General features: G+C 55.3%; 6 protein-coding genes across 6 annotated transcripts; 2 read left to right on the top strand and 4 right to left on the bottom strand.

Moving 5' to 3' along the window:
- Positions 1-90: 90 nt before the first annotated feature.
- SPBR_00592 (actin beta/gamma 1) lies at positions 91-1,527 on the bottom strand (the record flags this gene model as incomplete). Its single annotated transcript, XM_040758911.1, has 3 exons — positions 91-321; positions 449-1,251; positions 1,479-1,527. The coding sequence occupies 3 exons, from the start codon at positions 1,525-1,527 to the stop codon at positions 91-93; spliced, it is 1,083 nt and encodes a 360-aa protein (XP_040618906.1).
- A 3,764-nt stretch (positions 1,528-5,291) lies between these two features.
- On the top strand, positions 5,292-6,008 carry SPBR_00987 (Hsp70 nucleotide exchange factor fes1; the record flags this gene model as incomplete). The annotated part of the gene is made up of 1 exon (XM_040759306.1): positions 5,292-6,008. The coding sequence occupies one exon, from the start codon at positions 5,292-5,294 to the stop codon at positions 6,006-6,008; it is 717 nt and encodes a 238-aa protein (XP_040618905.1).
- Positions 6,009-6,379: 371 nt separating this feature from the next.
- SPBR_00728 (50S ribosomal subunit) lies at positions 6,380-7,572 on the bottom strand (the record flags this gene model as incomplete). Its single annotated transcript, XM_040759047.1, has 2 exons — positions 6,380-7,190; positions 7,280-7,572. 2 exons carry the CDS (start codon positions 7,570-7,572, stop codon positions 6,380-6,382), a joined length of 1,104 nt encoding a protein of 367 aa, XP_040618904.1.
- Positions 7,573-8,470: 898 nt separating this feature from the next.
- Positions 8,471-10,125, top strand: SPBR_00482 (RAT1-interacting protein; the record flags this gene model as incomplete). Its single annotated transcript, XM_040758801.1, has 6 exons — positions 8,471-8,539; positions 8,595-8,843; positions 8,902-8,933; positions 9,005-9,032; positions 9,162-9,297; positions 9,371-10,125. 6 exons carry the CDS (start codon positions 8,471-8,473, stop codon positions 10,123-10,125), a joined length of 1,269 nt encoding a protein of 422 aa, XP_040618903.1.
- A 484-nt stretch (positions 10,126-10,609) lies between these two features.
- Positions 10,610-12,773, bottom strand: SPBR_00305 (Mst3-like protein kinase; the record flags this gene model as incomplete). Its single annotated transcript, XM_040758624.1, has 3 exons — positions 10,610-12,493; positions 12,574-12,641; positions 12,725-12,773. The coding sequence occupies 3 exons, from the start codon at positions 12,771-12,773 to the stop codon at positions 10,610-10,612; spliced, it is 2,001 nt and encodes a 666-aa protein (XP_040618902.1).
- A 2,517-nt stretch (positions 12,774-15,290) lies between these two features.
- On the bottom strand, positions 15,291-16,464 carry SPBR_00739 (taurine catabolism dioxygenase TauD, TfdA family protein; the record flags this gene model as incomplete). Its single annotated transcript, XM_040759058.1, has 2 exons — positions 15,291-15,502; positions 15,573-16,464. 2 exons carry the CDS (start codon positions 16,462-16,464, stop codon positions 15,291-15,293), a joined length of 1,104 nt encoding a protein of 367 aa, XP_040618901.1.
- Between the last annotated feature and the right edge of the window lie 675 nt (positions 16,465-17,139).

Genomic DNA, 17,139 nt, shown 5'->3' with positions numbered 1-17,139 from the left:
CAGATTCGTCGTCTCGCCTGCTTAGACCGGGGCTCGCGTGGGGAAACCGATAAACAAGAGCCGCATCTTCCGCGTGTCCTCGTACGTCGCTTAGAAGCACTTGCGGTGAACGATCGAGGGACCGCTCTCGTCGTACTCCTGCTTCGAGATCCACATCTGCTGGAAGGTGGACAGCGACGCCAGAATGGAACCACCGATCCAGACGGAGTACTTGCGCTCGGGGGGAGCAATGATCTTGACCTTCATCGACGAGGGGGCCAGGGCAGTGATCTCCTTCTGCATACGGTCGGACAGACCCGGGTACATGGTGGTACCACCAGACTGGAAGGACGGGTTAGCATATTATAGAGGCGCTTTCCACGACTTGAGCCACGCTCGTCCATTCTCTTCTCTCTCCCGTCATTGTGTCATTCTGTCATTCTGTCATTCTGTCATTCTCGCTACTTACCATGACAATGTTGCCGTACAGGTCCTTGCGGACGTCGACATCGCACTTCATGATGGAGTTGAAGGTGGTCACGTGGATACCGCCGTTCTCCAGACCCAGGACAGAGGGCTGGAACAGAGCCTCGGGGGCGCGGAAGCGCTCGTTGCCAATGGTAATGACCTGGCCGTCGGGCAGCTCGTACGACTTCTCCAGCGAGGAGCTCTGGGCGGCGGTCTGGATCTCCTGCTCAAAGTCAAGGGCGACGTAGCAGAGCTTCTCCTTGATGTCACGGACGATTTCACGCTCGGCCGTGGTGGAGAAGGAGTAGCCGCGCTCGGCCAGAATCTTCATCAGGTAGTCGGTCAAGTCACGGCCAGCCATGTCGACACGGGCAATGGCGTGGGGCAGCGCGAAACCCTCGTAGATGGGGACAACGTGGGTGACACCGTCACCAGAGTCCAGAACGATACCGGTGGTACGACCGGAGGCGTACAGGGACAGCACGGCCTGGATGTTGACGTAGAAGGCGGGGGCGTTGAAGGTCTCGAAGACGATCTGGGTCATCTTCTCACGGTTGGACTTGGGGTTGATGGGGGCCTCGGTGAGCAGGATGGGGTGCTCCTCAGGGGCAACACGCAGCTCGTTGTAAAAGGTGTGGTGCCAGATCTTCTCCATGTCGTCCCAGTTGGTGACGACGCCGTGCTCGATGGGGTACCGCAGGGTCAGGATACCACGCTTCGACTGTGCCTCATCACCAACGTACGAGTCCTTCTGGCCCATACCGATCATGATACCATGGTGACGGGGCCGACCGACAATGGACGCTGCAGGCGGTCAGTGTTGCGTTCCTTGTGCCCGCGCATGTTGCGGTTGTAACAAAGTTACCCGCCTCGACCCTCCTTTTTTGGGCTTGTCTTGCCCTGATGCACCGTCCAGCCAGCAGAGATGTGCTCCGGATCCGCCGGACGCAGCTGCTCGCAAATTGACGCTTTACGGGGCAAGATGCAAAAAAAGCAAGGGGGTGGCAATTTGTGGGAGGGTGATCACTTACGGAAAACGGCACGGGGCGCATCATCACCGGCGAAACCGGCCTTGCACATACCCGAACTGAAGGGGACGTTAGCATGGGGAACGCATGGCAGGAAACAAACACATTCTAGCGGTTGCAGCTGTCGACGATGATGAAGCGGTCGAAGCACGAGGGACAAGGAAAGCATAGCCTGCGCGTGGTTGCTGTATGGCGTAGCTTTTTGTATTTAGGGCGCGCCCGCCTCCTCATTTTCCTCGAGCGGTGGGTCCCTAGCTTCGGCCACATCATCGGTTTTGGGAAGAGGGGTTTCGGGCGACCTGCAGCACCCAAGGCCGGATTGCGATACCAAAAAAAGAGAGGAAAGCATTGCCCGGCCCCGGCACCGCACCCGGAACGAGGCGGAGAGGGAGAGTAGCTTACCCATTGTCGATAACGAGAGCTGCGACTTCTTCTGTTGTGAGGGCATTGGCATTAGCATGTGCGTCCTACTCGGGTAGCAGGCTCGGTGGAGATGGAGAGCTCGGACAAGGGACAAAAAGGCGGTGGAGGAGATGGAGCAAGCAGAGGTTCTGCAAAAAACTGCGCATGAGGATAAGAAGAGGTAAGGGAAAGGAGAGGCTCAAGGAGACGAGGTAATTCACCGACACTCGATGCTTCCGGAGGAGACAACGGCGGAATGGCGAGAGCAGGCAATGGGAAGAGGGGAGACGGCGGCCGAGCAGCGCCAGATAAGAGGCAGAAGAAGCTCGCACGAAAACGAAGCATCTCTGGAAATCAACATACCTTCCATGGCGACGGTGTTGACGAGGGAATCAGGGAAGGATGCGAGGATGGGAACGTTGACGAGCGGAAAAGGATGATGCGAAGAGCGAAACTAAGCTGAAGTAGAGCTTCTGTTGATGGATGAAGGAAACACAAGAACAGGTTCAGGGAAATAGGGGGGTGGGTGGTGGAAGTTCTTTATGAAAGACGGGCAGCGGTTTTGGCGGGGATTGGGAGTGAGAGAGGGCGAGGGGCGGTGGTTGGGGCGAAAGGAAAGGGGGGCAGTGGCCATTAGTGGAAGTCGCGAGAGAGGGGGGCAGTTGTGTGGTTAGCTTGCAGGCATACGAATTACTTTGGTCTAGCACAAATAGGCTCCCGGGAAACACACATAAGGAATAGGAGAGGCCGATTTGTGGCTGAGGATGCCCTTGTTAGCCCTCTGGCTGGTGGAGGTATGGCGTATTCCTGCGGCAACAGAGTGCGAGGCAACGGTTGCAGTGAGCCCTGGGAGGAAGGGGCAGCCCGAGATTGTGCGCTTGGCTGGCCGGACAGGCCACCGCTATCTGCACGATGTGTGCTTCTGTCCCAGGAAGGAAAAAGGCGGGGAGGGGCAAAGAACCAGGGAAGGAAGGTGTGGGATAAAAACATAAAAACGACCCTGCCTGGAAGCAGCAAGCAGCAAGCAGCAAGCAGAAAACAGCACAGCACAGAAACAGGCGAGGGCATACAGAGAGACCAGCCTACCAGAGCAGAAGGCGCCCTGCAGGATTGTCCGTCGATGCTGTCACACTGTCTTGCTTCCAAAACTCGCGGGCTGGCCGTGCCTGTCATTTCAAACGTCGGCCGAGAAGCTCTGTCTTGCCAAGAGGTATTTCAAAAAGGTACATTGAAAGTGGTGGTGGTGCACAGGCTCCAGCAGGTACTCCTTGTTCTGTGCCCCTCTTTCCCCTTTTTTTGCTCTTGCCTACATCCACAACGGCGTTAATCACTGGTCTGTGGCTGTACAGGGCTAGCGGGCGCGCACTGTGCTGTGACGTGTGGAGGGCTGGACGACCGCATTTGATATCAAATCACCAACGCAGCATCACCAGATTAGCACATCTAGGCATCCGCAAAACGAGACTACAATCAGCCAAGACAAGAATGAGGAAACAAGCGGACCGAGTTTGAGGGTTGCACCAAATGAAACACCATACGACACAGCCTTCGGCCGGAATGGCGTCAATCTGGGCTGCAGGCAGAATGGAAAATGGAAAAGCCCAAACAAGGCTACCGGAGCTCATAACCTGAAATGCATGGCTGGAGCCTCGTGGCTGGAAAGGAAATGGAAATGCGAAACAAGAGGGATTGGAGCTGCGCGGTTTGTTGTTATGCTCTGGGTGACAATGACGACCAGGCTGCCGTATTTAATTCTGAGGCTCGCCGCCAAATCAGTGCTTATCGCACTGGACTGTGTAAATACTGTCTCAATTCAAACTGTGTGGCTCCCAGTGTGCCCCACTTTGGCGTTGCTCTGGCCCTGGCCACCGACTGGCGTGGGGCGCACAAGTGGCAGGAGCAAGAATACGGCTGCCTCTGGTTTCTCTTTCCTCGTCAAACCGGGCCGGCGACGCTCGGAGCAGGCGACGACAAACAAAATGAACTTTTGTGAAAATAGAACAAAACGACCGAGTGACGAGCCGATGGAGCACGACGCCGCTCACACGTTGGCACCGGACCATTCAGAAGGCCGTCACGCCTCACTCTTCGTCTGCTCAGCTGCGGCCAAGTGCTGACGTACGCACGGCTTGAAGGCGAGTTTTCTGAACTTTATGATAATAGTTTACGGGTTTCCAAAGATTGGAGGGGAATCGCCCTCAGAATACAAAATACAGCACACAAAGTAAGTCTCACGCGTACATGTCACAGAGGGCCAAGCAAGCCACCGCATCAGCGCAGAGAAAGCCCATCATCACACATCCGACATAGCCTCCCTTTTGTTTTCTGACTTGACAGAATACTCAAGGCTCCTAGCAGGTGAGGCATTTCCAGCCTCCAGCAATCATTCGGACAGGTACCCATGAGACCACGAGAGGCTGGCAATGTCTAGTCCGGTCCAGTCTATCGGGAAGAGTGCCTTAGCAGAACCACTCCCGCACAGTAGCGGACTTCTCCAGATTACAGACTGTCTGCCATATCCACGAACCACAAACCCCGGCCAGATCACAGGCCAGACCATACCCGTAATCCGTGCGCTGCCGTCGCGTAGGCACCAAAATAACACGATGGCCCAAGACGATGTGATCTAAATACCAGAGGAGGCAGCAGGATTTATCTCAGTTCGTGTTCTTGGTTTCTATCCCTTCAAAGCAGAAACGGAGCAGACCCATCCAGGCTGGTAAATTCCCGGATGTTCTTGTGCCCCGTACTCCGTGCGTTTGTTGCTCTAAATGTTTCCATAATTAACCATCCAACACCACACCACAACGTCAGTGTGCATATGAAAGCGAGCAATCCTGTTGGATGTGGTTCATCTGGGCCGGTCCAAAAGCCCTAATGCAAGGCAACAGCCAATTCAAATGGACGGCGGACATTTATGATTTGCCGCCAATGTTCCAGCAGGAATGTGATATGGTGGTATGCGACAGCAACAGAAGCCATCCGGAATATTATTCATTATTTTTAGAGAAACCGCACATTGTCTTTCCCTTGTCTCAGCCACACAAACATCATGAAGAATCTGCCACACGTCATCTAGAAGGCTACATCTCTCACATATTTAGTGGTTGTATGTTGTACTTCGTAGTATACCACACAATGTATTGTGGGGTCTTTTGTGACCCGCCTTCACTGCAAAATACGCTAACCTTTTTTGGTATAGAACCTTCGTGAACTTTCCTAGAATGGAAAAGAAGCTTCAAGCAAAGAAAAAATGTGGCCGCATCATGAATCGCATCTCATAAAAGAAACGACGAAACCGGCACGGCAACGGCCATTCCTTGCTTCTGCTCTTGTCCTTCTCCGCTGTCACGCCAGCGTTCACGTCTATCACCCCTCCTCCTACACTCTCAACACAAACGAATCACGTTCGCAATGGACAAGGGCCTCAATGAGCTCCTCAAGTGGGGCATCGAGAACTCCTCGACCAACCCCAACGACCCGTCTGCCGCGGAGGCCGCGCCCCCGACCAACCGCGGCCTCAACCCCGAGGTCCTGGCCTCTCTGTTCGGCGGCCCCTCCGATGCCGACCTCATGAAGGCCTCCATGGCCATCATCGTCAGCACCGAGGACAGCCCCGAGAACACGCTTGAGAACAAGCTCGTCGCATTCGACAACTTTGAGCAGCTCGTCGAGTCGCTCGACAATGCCAACCTCATGAGCAGCCTGGGCCTGTGGACGCCGCTGATTGGCGTGCTCGAGTCAAGCCCGGAGCCCGAGCTGCGGCGCATGGCCGCGTGGTGCATCGGCACGGCCGTCCAGAACAACCAGCCGAGCCAGGAGCGGTTCCTGGCCGTCAACGGCGTGCCGCTGCTGGCCAAGTCGGCCGCCAACGGCAACGAGTCGCCCGCCGTGCGCCGCAAGGCCGTGTATGCGCTGAGCTCGGCCTGCCGCAACTACCAGCCGGCCATGGACGCCGCGCTGACGGCACTGGCCGCGCTGGCCGCCAATACGGACGAAGCCACCAAGGTGCCCGTCCCAGCGGGCCTGGCGGCTCTGCCGACCAAGGTGGACGCCGGCAACATGGACGCCGTCGACCAGGTGATTGACGTGCTCAAGGCGGACGTGGCCACAGCCGAGGCTGCGGCGTGAGCTGGGTCAGGGCCCAACTGCATGCTTCATTAAGATACCTTGCTTTATTTCGTTTACGTTATCCCGTTTTCATTGCACGACACTGGCGTTAGGAGTCAAACGCAACGTTCATAGAACCACGTTGCCATTGGTGGGCAGTTTCTGCTATTGAGCATATATGCATCTACTATATACATTGGCAATAAACAAAGTACACATTCATAAGCGGACAAAGCATACATTGCGCTTGTAACAGTGCCCCCTAACATACAAGGCTTTATTTATAGAAATGAAGATATGCAGAGTATATAAAACAATCATACAATGTATAATGTACAGCTACCGTTTTAGTGTCCCACGACACACAACACCCTATGTCCCCATTGTCCCGTCTAGTCGCGCAGCTCGCCGACGAAGGGCAGGCCGAACGAGCCCAGCAGCAGGCGCGCATGCCGGTCCGACTTGGCCGTCGTCTCCACAAAGATGCGGTAGCCAGGAATCATCTTGGCCGGATACATGGAGTAGTTGGCCTCGATCTCGGGGAACAGCGCCGTGGCCTCGCTCGTCAGACCCCACGCCAGGTTGCCCGCGCTGTCGCCCGTGCTGCCCTTGACGCCCTGCCAGTCCTTGATCCGCGGCAGCACCAGGTGGATGCACTTGTCCAAAAAGTCGTACGCCTCGTTGCCGTACAGCGTCACCTTGACGCCGGCCTTCTGGCCTTTGATAATGCCCCACTGCGCCACGTTGTGCTTGACCGTCGTCACCGTCGGCACGACGCCCGTGATGGCCTGCGTCACCATGCGTGCCACAACCAGCCGGTCCGGATCCTTGGCCGCCTGCGGCACAAAGGCAGCGAGCGTGATGGACCGGAGCTCGGGGATGTTGCGGAACGTAATGGGCTTCTCCAGCGGGCGCAGCACGGGGTCGCCGCGGGGGCCGCGCAGGGGCCGGTTCTTGTGGTAAGGGGACGTGCCGTCCCAGCTGCGCAGGCGCTGCGGGGTCGGGACTTTCTCGGTGCCCGGGGGGACGTGCGTGTACATGAGGGTCATGAGGTCGGACGCGATGGTGGTGTTGTAGGTCTGGCGGATGCGGTTCATGTGGAACGGCCCCGGAACAAAGTCACGCGCAGTGGGGTCGGACGACGCGGGCGACTGGATGGAGTGCAGCGGGCCGCGGTCGTACTTGGGTGGATGGAATTGGTATCTGACGGTCAGTATGCGAACGCGAGAGCTTGCACAATAGAGCACATGGGGGCCTGAGAGCGGGGCGCGAGGACCGAAAGAGAAGCTTACCTGGATCCCGGTAGCCGTGATGTCCGCTGCTTGGCGCGCTCGCGGGGCGGCAGCATATTGGCGGCTATCTCAGGCTGTTCGGGAGTCAGGAACGACGAGTCAAGCTCGAGGTCTTCGAACACCGGGTCTGACGGCGCTACTGTAGAGGACGGCGGTTGTGGTTGTGAGGAGGAGGCATGGCGAGTTGCGCAGCGGCCGAAGCTATTGTGAGAGAGGGTCGTTGTCATCGCAGGCCGTAATGGCGCTGTGGCGTGCCGACCCGCCGTGCGGGCGATGCCCCATACGCTGGCCATTGTGTATCGGGTGGATATGCGCGTGCGCCAGGTGTCGTGCGCGAGGACAATGGCTGACGAAACGACCCGGCCGGATGAGGTGTCGTCAAGACGTCGTACCAAACGGCTGACTTTTTCTGGTCGTGAAAAATACAGTCGCGAAAAGCTGGCCTGTAGGAAGACGGTATTGAACCGAAAAGTGGGCCGTTTAATATGTCACGTGCAGTGATTTGGCACTTATATCAGCAGCATCGAGCGACCAAACGACATACTTGGAACCACGGCGTAATGTGGCTTCCAATTCCTCAGAAGATCTAGGCTGTTTCCTTACTTTACGTTTTTCGGTTCATTGAGAATATGCTTATCGGTGAATTGACTTTCCATCAAAAAACTGGTAGCTTCTATGTGGTCTGGATACGGATATAATCATTGCATTTCATCGACATTTTTCGGCTCTTCTTTTCTCAGGCTCAGAAAGACTCAGCCGTGACCTCCTTGTAAATAGCTCCCATGTATCTGAGAAATACTCTGGATCCCATGAGTAGTTTTCCATGACCATCCCCATATATATTTCTAGTCTGCTTTTGATTTTGCTGTGACCCTTTTCCATCTCATGTAGACGACTCCTTTAAAGAGCAAAAATATGAGTAAGAGATTAGTCATCAAACATACACTGCTGTACGGCCACAACGGGAATGCGCCCGACACGCGGTCTAGCGTCTAAAGCTCCCTGGAGCTCAGTTCACATACGCTAATCCGACTTGGAACACAACAAAGAAACAAAGAACAGCACACGATGCGAAGGCCTCGACTCATTCAACTAAGCCAGCGTAACCCTACATTTTTGCGGAATCTCCCTGCCTCCCACCTGTTTCACGTCTGTGCTCCATTCCACGCCGTCTTCCACCCCCGGCGAGCCATGGCCAGCTTCGCCGTCCACCCCATCTCCCGCTTCCACGGCCAAAGCCAGCCGATGCGCCGGCCCAAGGTGAGCTGTCCTGAGCCCACTTGCGTTGCTTGGTCACCGGGCTAACGTATTGCAGGAATTCACCTGCTTCTCGTACGACGATGACCACAAGCTGCACCTGGACGACCGGTCTCTGCGCTGGTACTACCCACCGCAGTTTCCGCAGGCAGACCTGTCGCGCGGTTTCGAGACCTTTGACAAGCTCGACGACGATGGCGTTGACGAGCATCTCGACAGCCTGTTGGCGTCGGTGGTGGCACATGAGCAGAAGACACAGACGAAGATCGACGCGCACGTATTGACGTGGCGCGGCATGATGACCAAGGTACGTAGCCGTTCTTTTTTCACCGTAGAGAGGAAAGCTTGCTAACGAGGATGGTTAGATTTTGGCCGCTCCATATGACGACCGGGACGGGTAAGGAATGAGAATCAAAACACTCTTTACTTGATTTTCTGACGAATATGGAATGTACTGACAGGCATCAGTTTCGAGATGAATGCCACCCTCTACCAGGTGAGCTTTTGCATATTTATGACACGTTTGAATTCTCGTGTCCTATACTAACCATTTTGCCGTATGGAAGGGATGCATGTGAGTAGCGATTCTGTTCTGAATGTATTGTACAATGTTTTTATCTGACAGTTTGTCAGCTTCATTGAAGAAAATCATGCGTACAAGGTGAAATCGCGTCGCGAGCAGGAGTCCCGCCAGAACCGGCCACCACCAAGGCAACACCCTGATCGGCCGTGGTTCCCGCCGGACGTCATGTCCTACTGGGGTGCGTACTTGTCCGTCTTTTTTTTTCCATTCGTCATTCGTCAGTCGTCGTCGTATCGCACTCACACGCTCAGGCTACAAATTCGAGGCGCTGGCTACGTTGCCGCGGCCCTGGGGCGAGGTCTCCCGCGACGAGATCGAGGCCCGCGACGACCAGATTGTCAGCAACAAGGCCCAGTACTGCTCCGTCGTCCGCACGGGCATTGGCAGCACCATTCTGTGCCTGGGCGGCGAGGTCGACGCGGTCTGGGACGCCAAGCCGCACACGCAGGGGCAGCCCATCCGCTGGGTCGAGCTCAAGACCAGCCAGGACATCCAGAGCGACCGGGACCTCGAGGCGTTTGAGCGCAAGCTGCTCAAGTTTTGGATCCAGTCGTTCTTGCTGGGCGTGCCCACGATTGTTGTCGGGTTCCGGAGCCGACAGGGCCGGCTGGTGCGGCTCGAAGAGATTTCGACCGAGGGCATCCCGGGGACCGTCGTCCAGCGGGCACGCCAGCAACAGAGACCAGCGCCACCGTGGGACGGCGACACGTGCATCAATTTCGCGTCGGCGTTTCTGGAGTGGCTACGCCAGTCCGTGTTCGGGGTGGGCAAGGACGAGAGCGAGCCGAACAGCGGCAGCGACGGCGTGTGGCGAATCCGGCGGCGACCGGGTTCACCCGAGATCGAGGTGTTCCAGGTGGAAGAAACGGGCCATGGGAACATTTTACCAGACTCGTTTCTCAACTGGCGTATCAAGCTAGCACTCGGTGCAGACACGACGAGCGGTGCCACGGAAGACCGGTCAGCGCCAGATCCTGGGCCAAGCGGCGAGGATCGAGGCAGTTGAGGGGAGGTAAGGTATGGTGATAACAACTTAAAAATTACCTCATTGGCAATTTCGTTACGACTTAGCGATTTTGATTAAGCTATGATTGATACCACAGTTTTATATGCACATCTATTTTGGTTGAAGATGGTATATATTAGCAAGATCAACTCGATGAACTATATGCAGATGGCAGTTAAATCAAAAATCGAAAGAGACAGTACAAGAACGAAATCCATTTCCCAGCGCCATGACGACGATGCAAGACCAAAAAATGCCAACGCAACAGATGCTATGCTGGACAATAAAAATAGGAAAAAAGAAAAAAAGAAGGGAAGAAAATAAAAAGGCAAAAGGTTGGAAGGCAAAACAAGAACCCGCGGGAACAAGAAAATGAAAATAAGCCACAAAACATCAACAGTTGAAATCAAATGGTCCTCCCAACTTTCGTATTTTACATGTTTGTACATGTTTGTACATGTTTGTACACAGCCAACTGTCTTGCTCAGACAGCTGGCCAGCGCCGGCGGAGCCCCTCGGCCCATCGTCTGTAGAGAACGTCGGAAAGCTGCTTCGAGTGCTCCATACCTGGGGTCGCTTCGCGTCCCGGGAACTTGGACTGCAACAGCGCTTTCTCCATTTCACGCAGGTCTCTCTCGGGCAGCTTGTCAAGTACCGGAGTGTCAGCTTGAACAATGCTGCCGTTCCGCCGCCTGTGGCTCTTCAAATGCGGGTTGGCCTGACTAAGGATCAGCTTTGTCGGAGCCGGCGGGGGCACAATGTTGTTAGACTGGACGGTTGGGTTGCTGTTGCCGTTCTTGATTACAACGGTACCCTGCGGTGTGCCATCCTGAGGTGTCTTGGAAATAGGCTGCTGAAACTGCTGCGGGAGGAAGGCGCTGCTCAGGCGCGAGTCGTTTGCGACGCCCGCCATCATGCTCTTCATGAAATGGTATGCACCCTCAGGGTCCACCGCATCCAAAACGGCAAATGCGTCGGACAGCTTGGCAAGCGCCTCGCGCTTCTGTAGCGTAGAAGTCTGCGCGTGTAGTTCACCCATCGTGGGGTCGACAATCTTTGTGAAGAGGCGGTGGCCGAGAGTGGCTTCCTTGCTTGACAGCTCCGATGATGAGTAGCTCGGCTGCGACAAGGCTTGTGGTGGCAGGTTCTCGTTGGTCGTTATGGTGGTTGCGGTGGAGACAGAGTCGGGGGACGGAGGCTCGGATGATCCCATCTGGCTGCTGTTTGAGCCGTCGGAGGGAACGCGGCGGAAGAGACGCATGGTGGAGCCGCTGTTGCCGAAAGACATGTCCGGCTGGAGTGGCCGTTTTGGCTGAATGGCAGGAACCCCGCTGGAGACGAGAGACGTGCGCCGCGGTGAGCCAGTAGACACATTGGACGGTATGCGCCGGGCCGTACCAGTGTGACGAACGGTGCCCGTAGCAGTAGGCGAGCTGGGCTGCAGAGGCCCGTCCTTGACGTCCAGCTTGCGCATGAGCTCTTCTGTAGCGTAAAGTGCCGACGTCCTCCGCGACCGGATCGTGCGGCGTGCGGGAGCGACAGACTTGACCGTATCGAATACCCAGTCGTCGGAATCGTCTTTTGGCGCCAGGGAGTTGAGCGTCTCCTGGTAGTACACAGGGTGGGAGACGCGGTGCTGCTGGTCGGCATCAAACATTCGCCGCCGCTCCACAAGCTCCTGCATGGACTCAACCTTGCCAGCCGAGCGGATAAAGCGGTGCTTCAACAGCTCCTTTGCCGTAGGCCGCCGATCGGGGTCCTTCATGAGGCACTGCGCGACAAAGTCCTTGAAGTCCTTGCTGAAGTTGCCCTCGAGGCGTGGCGGCGGGTTCTTGGGAATCTGGAGCAGCACCTTCATGGGATGCACTTTGCCGTGTGGTGGCTCACCCAGGACAAGCTCGATCGCCGTGATGCCGAGTGACCAGATATCAGCGCGGAAGTCGTAACCAGCCTGCTGGATGACTTCGGGGGCCATCCAGAAGGGCGTGCCCACAAACGTGTTGCGGATGGACTTGAGGTCCGTCAGTTGCGCGGCGACACCAAAGTCAGCCAGCTTGACCTTGCCCGTCTCGGAGAGAAGGATGTTTGCCGCCTTGATGTCGCGGTGGATCTTGCCCTCACTGTGTAGGTACTCGAGGCCGCGCAGCAACTCTCGGCAGACGATTGCAACTTGGCTCTCGGCAAAGTTTCCCGGCTTCAGCAAGTCGAGGCAGGAGCCGCCACCGAGGTATTCCATCACAATCCATAGCTTGTGGCCGTGGAGAAAGCTTGCGCGGTATTGGGTGACGTATGGGCTGGCGCAGGTGCTGAGGACGGAGATTTCCTGCTGGATCTCTTGGATATCGTCGTCGCTGGATTCGAGATCGATCTGTAACGGGAAGAAGATTCGTCAGCAATGTTCATGGGAGACGCATCCGCATACGCTCGAACTGTTTGTGTTCTACCTACCAGTTTCAGAGCAACGGTCTCGCCTGTTGCCCGATCAAGTGCTTTGTAAACGACACCAAAACTTCCACCTGCAAAAAAAAGACTGTCAGAACAATGAAGTGGAATATCGAAGGTCCATTGACCGTCATCTCATGAAGTAGGAAGGACATACGGCCCAGCTCCTCCAGTGGCTGGTAGTGGTTCGCGATGCTCTCGGCCATTGTGCTCGCACCTGGTCACTTTGGACCCTTTTTCCGCACCGGCGGGGAGAGGTAGGAGAGTATTAAGTTGTCGAATGCGATCCAGGTGCTCTTCGTGCTCGTTGTGTCGAATTGTGGAATAGACGAGCCAAAAGCGAAGATTTGTGAGAATTGGAGAAAGTCAACAAAGCCCAGCGTTGTGATTGGAGCAAGGAGAAGGATGGCATTCGAAACAGGAGGAAATGGAGGGATAGGAGAAATGTAGAGACGTGTCGAGAAAAGGAAAAAGAGAAGAAAGTCACGAATTGACAGCCTTGTTTTATTTTCTGGGCTCTTTCTCTTTTTCGTTTCCCAATCGACGTCGTTCTTTCCCTCCCAGTTTGATTGCTTGCAGTAAAAGCGCAGTGCGATAAGAGCTCCGTCGCAGCTTCCGTGAAGGCGCCCCTGCGCCAGCTTATTGTTTAGAGCTTGGGCCAAGCTGTCCGGGCAACGCAGCGGCCTCAGGGGCTTGTTTGGGCGGATTGGGCACTATAGCGATATAGCCCAACGGGGTGGAGCGGGCTCCCTTACTTAATTCGTATGATGGGGAGGGGCTCCTTGTTTCGTTATGGGGGCAACGGCGGAATTTTGGAGGGCCCAGCCATAAATTGAAATTGGCAGGTGCAAATCCATTCAATAACAGCGGGCGCAATAAGGGACAGGGAAGGAGCAAAGACGGCTTGTGCGTGTCTCTCTTGGCTAAAAGCAGTTGTCAGATGCGGAAAGAGCGAGTCGGCGTTTTCTCATGATGGGGAGGACGTGTTCTGCGATGCGCGACGTTGTGCACATTTGAGGAGGAAGGAAGTGAGTGCTGGCGAAGTGAAAGAAAGAACGATGGCGGTGCTTGTCATGACGTGTGCTCTTTCCAAATTGTTTCTCTTTTTGTCTTTTTCGACATAACCGTCAAACTGGGGAAGGAGGTCGGTTCAAGTACTTCCTCGGCGGCGGGTCGCTCTCCCGTTCTCGCCTACAGAATTGGGTGGGATTTGCAGCGTTGCCAGGCGGCGATTTAGTGGGCAACGGCAGCTGTGGGCGCATTCCAGTGCGCTGGGCTGATGCAAATCCCACTGTATTCAGGCTAGCTGTCAGGGCACTTCTGGGCCGTAATAAGACTCAATACGCCTTTGCATGCCACACATGGTCTTCGCAATACGGCGCATTGTTGATTTTACGATCGTCGATACGAATACACAGACGGAAACCCGGCACCGGTCTTATGATGTTTTCATTAAATTTCGAGGACAAATGTAACCGTAAACTGGTGTATTATGCCACAGAATGTTTCGTGTACTATGAGTAAAGGAAAGCGCAGGTTATGTTGCAAGGAAAGAACGAATGGTGGCTGACAGCATGCTCCAATTGGGAGACATCTCGTACGATCTGATTCAGAGATCATGATAGAAGCGACTGGCAGTCCAGTAGGGTGCACGAGGGCGCACACCGCCCGGGGGGGATCGCGATGGGATTGGCTGGCGCGGGCTGCAGTTACTCAAATAGGCAATGCATTGTTGACACTCGGAAACGAGCGACATGCGGGTATGAAGTGCGATTCTAGGCTCTCGCGAACTGCCCTTTTTTCTGTTTTTTGCGAGACAGCCATTGCTACTGGCAGGATAGCCCAATGCTGATCACGCGCCGTCGATCTCGATCCGAATGGAGAAACGCTGAGCGGTCTGAAGCAGATGGGGCATTCAGAAGACATCGCCGACGGAGAGACCTTTTGGCTGAGGCGTGGCAGCAGTAAACGCACCTGAGACGTGTGAGGTGCATTGGCAGCTGAGCGGCCTTTGAATAGTCGTATCGATTTCCTGGTCGTGGAAAGGATATTTCTATGACGAGTAAGAAAAAATGTGAAAATATAATAAACATTATATTGTGTGAAAACCTGTTTAATTTTTTTCTAAGTTATTTATTTTTTTCATTATTCCTCTTTGGTAATAAATAGAACAAGGAATAGTGCATACTCCTCAGACGTACACCGAGAATGAACTTTTCGTAAGAAAAACAGAAAGAGAACACAAAAGAACGTACGCCTGGAATGGGATGTGACCCAACTACGGAATAAAGGGACTTGCTTTTTCGAGCACTGACACATCGACGCCATATGCAAGGCGGCAGCGCCACACACTCGTTCCAGCCATTTCGTGGGGAAGCTCTAACCCAATGCAGAGTTCTACTCCGTAGAAGTCACCAAGGCGCTTAAGAGGTAATATGTAAACAATAGGCACACCATACGCTAGGTTGCATATTTATACAAAAGTCCTTGCAACATGGTTGCCATCGCCGTCTTATCCATCGTGGCCTTTTTGATCGGCAGTGCTTTGCACATTGTCGGAATTCTACAGCTTGTGTTACTGGGCTACCATGGCGTAGCTCCGTTGCCATCTCGTACACACTGCCACAATGTTTGAGTTGGGTCACACGCAAGACGCATACGCCGTATAGAGAAACCATTCAATGCATTCTAGCTACTACTGCCTGCACTCTTTCACCCAGCCTTTACAGCAGGCCCAGGGCCTCGCGGCGCGACTTGGAGGCCGGGTCAAAGTACGGCTTCTCGCCAAGCGACACGACGCGGTTGCCCTGGCGCTTGCCCGAGTAGTCGAACGTGGCGGTGTGGAAGACGGAGCGGTTGTCCCAGATGGCCAGGTCGTTCTTGTTCCACTTGAAGCGCACCTGCAGGTCGTGGTTGTCGGTGATGAGTTGGAGGACTGCTGTGTTAGTGTTGCGCTCGGTAAATACGCTCGGGGGGGGAGGGGTAGGAGACAGGAACAGACGTACAGTAAGTCTTGAGAATTTCGCTCTCGCGGGCCGAGACGCCGTTGATCCAGCCAGCCTCGACCTGGTGAGCGGCGCCAAACAGGCTCTTCCAGCCGGTGACCGGGTTGGTGCGCACCACCGGGTGCTCGGCCTTGAAGTCGAGGCCGTTGTTGTCGGGCGCGCCACGGTCCGTGTCGATCAGCTCAAGGTCGAACGCCTCCTTGACCTTGACAAAGTTGGGCTGGTAGTGCGTCGCCGTCAGGCCGTCGACCAGCTTCTGGATCGGCGGCGACAGGCGGTCGTACAGCTCGTAGCCCGACGCCCACAAAGTGTCGCCACCGACGTCCTCGGGCGGCTGCGTAATCTTGAGGATGGCGTAGTCCGAGGGGACGCGCTCAAACGTGATGTCGGCGTGCCAGCCGACGCCCGCAAGCTGCTTGGACGACGACGTGAAGCGGTCCTTGTAGTACTTGCGGTTCTGCTCCGACGAGATGACCGATACCTCGTCGTCGAGCTTGCCGTTCTCGTCGACGGCAATGCCGCGCTTGCTGTTGGACAGCGCGTGGCGATGCAGCTTGGACGTCTCGGGCTTGCCCGTGAGCTCGCCCAGCTTCTGGCCCAGGATCTTTTGGTCGTCAATGTTCAGGTCCTGGTTGCGGAAAAAGACGACGCCGCGCTGCGAGACCAGGATGGCCAGGTCGCGCAGTTTCTGGTCGTCACCAAGGATCTCGCTGAGCTGCAGGGTGGGGAACTCGTGGCCGATGACGTTGGTCACGTCAAACTGTTCGTAGCTGTCCAGGGAGCCCGACGAGACCAGAGACTCGGCGAGCTTGGAGCCGCTCACGGCCTTGGTTGGAATGACATAGGGCGAAGGTGCAATGTCGAGATCGACATCAGCAGCAGGAGGAGCCATTGTGTGAAGATGAAAGCGAAAATATTTTTTTTTAAAAAAAAGGGCGTATAATAGAAGAGTAGAGTGTCTTGACTGTTGCTTCGTTGTTCCTGGAAAGTGAAAAGCAGCCATCGTCTAGACACGTCGACATGGACATCTTTATACCCCGAGGCTAGCACCCTCCACAGCCATGCATGCTGCCATCATTCGTGCAAACCGGCGCCGTCGTCGGCAGCACATCACCAGGCCAAGCAGCACACCACTCGGTGGCTGTCATCTTGCACCCGGAGCTGTCCCGGAGCCATAAGCGAGCGATAGGAACAAACATGTGGAAATGCCCGAGCATTTGAGAGACAGCATCCCCGCATCCCGCCGCGTGAGGTGCGAGGTCTTATTTGTCGCGTCATAGAGCACAACCTGGTGTCGATAACGACTCCGCGATATAAACGACGACAGGTGTGGCAGACTAAGGCTGTCGTCGGAAGACGGGCATCAAACAGCGTTGGCGGACGTTATGGAGTCGTCTGGAGCTGCTGCCCAGATCACATCCAGCGGACAGTCCTGCCCGATCATGCAGCTCTTGACGAGTGTCGAGACCAAGACGGAAGAAAACGATCAGGGATTGGTCCACGTGAAGACCACGCTTCGTTGAGTCTACTTTGTGGTTTGTTTTTATACCCGGCGGCATATATTAGC

Source organism: Sporothrix brasiliensis, assembly GCF_000820605.1.
Source record: "Sporothrix brasiliensis 5110 chromosome Unknown Cont19, whole genome shotgun sequence".
NCBI lineage: Eukaryota > Fungi > Ascomycota > Sordariomycetes > Ophiostomatales > Ophiostomataceae > Sporothrix > Sporothrix brasiliensis.
Note: the sequence above shows the minus strand (reverse complement) of the source record. Positions and strands in the feature narration are given on the sequence as shown.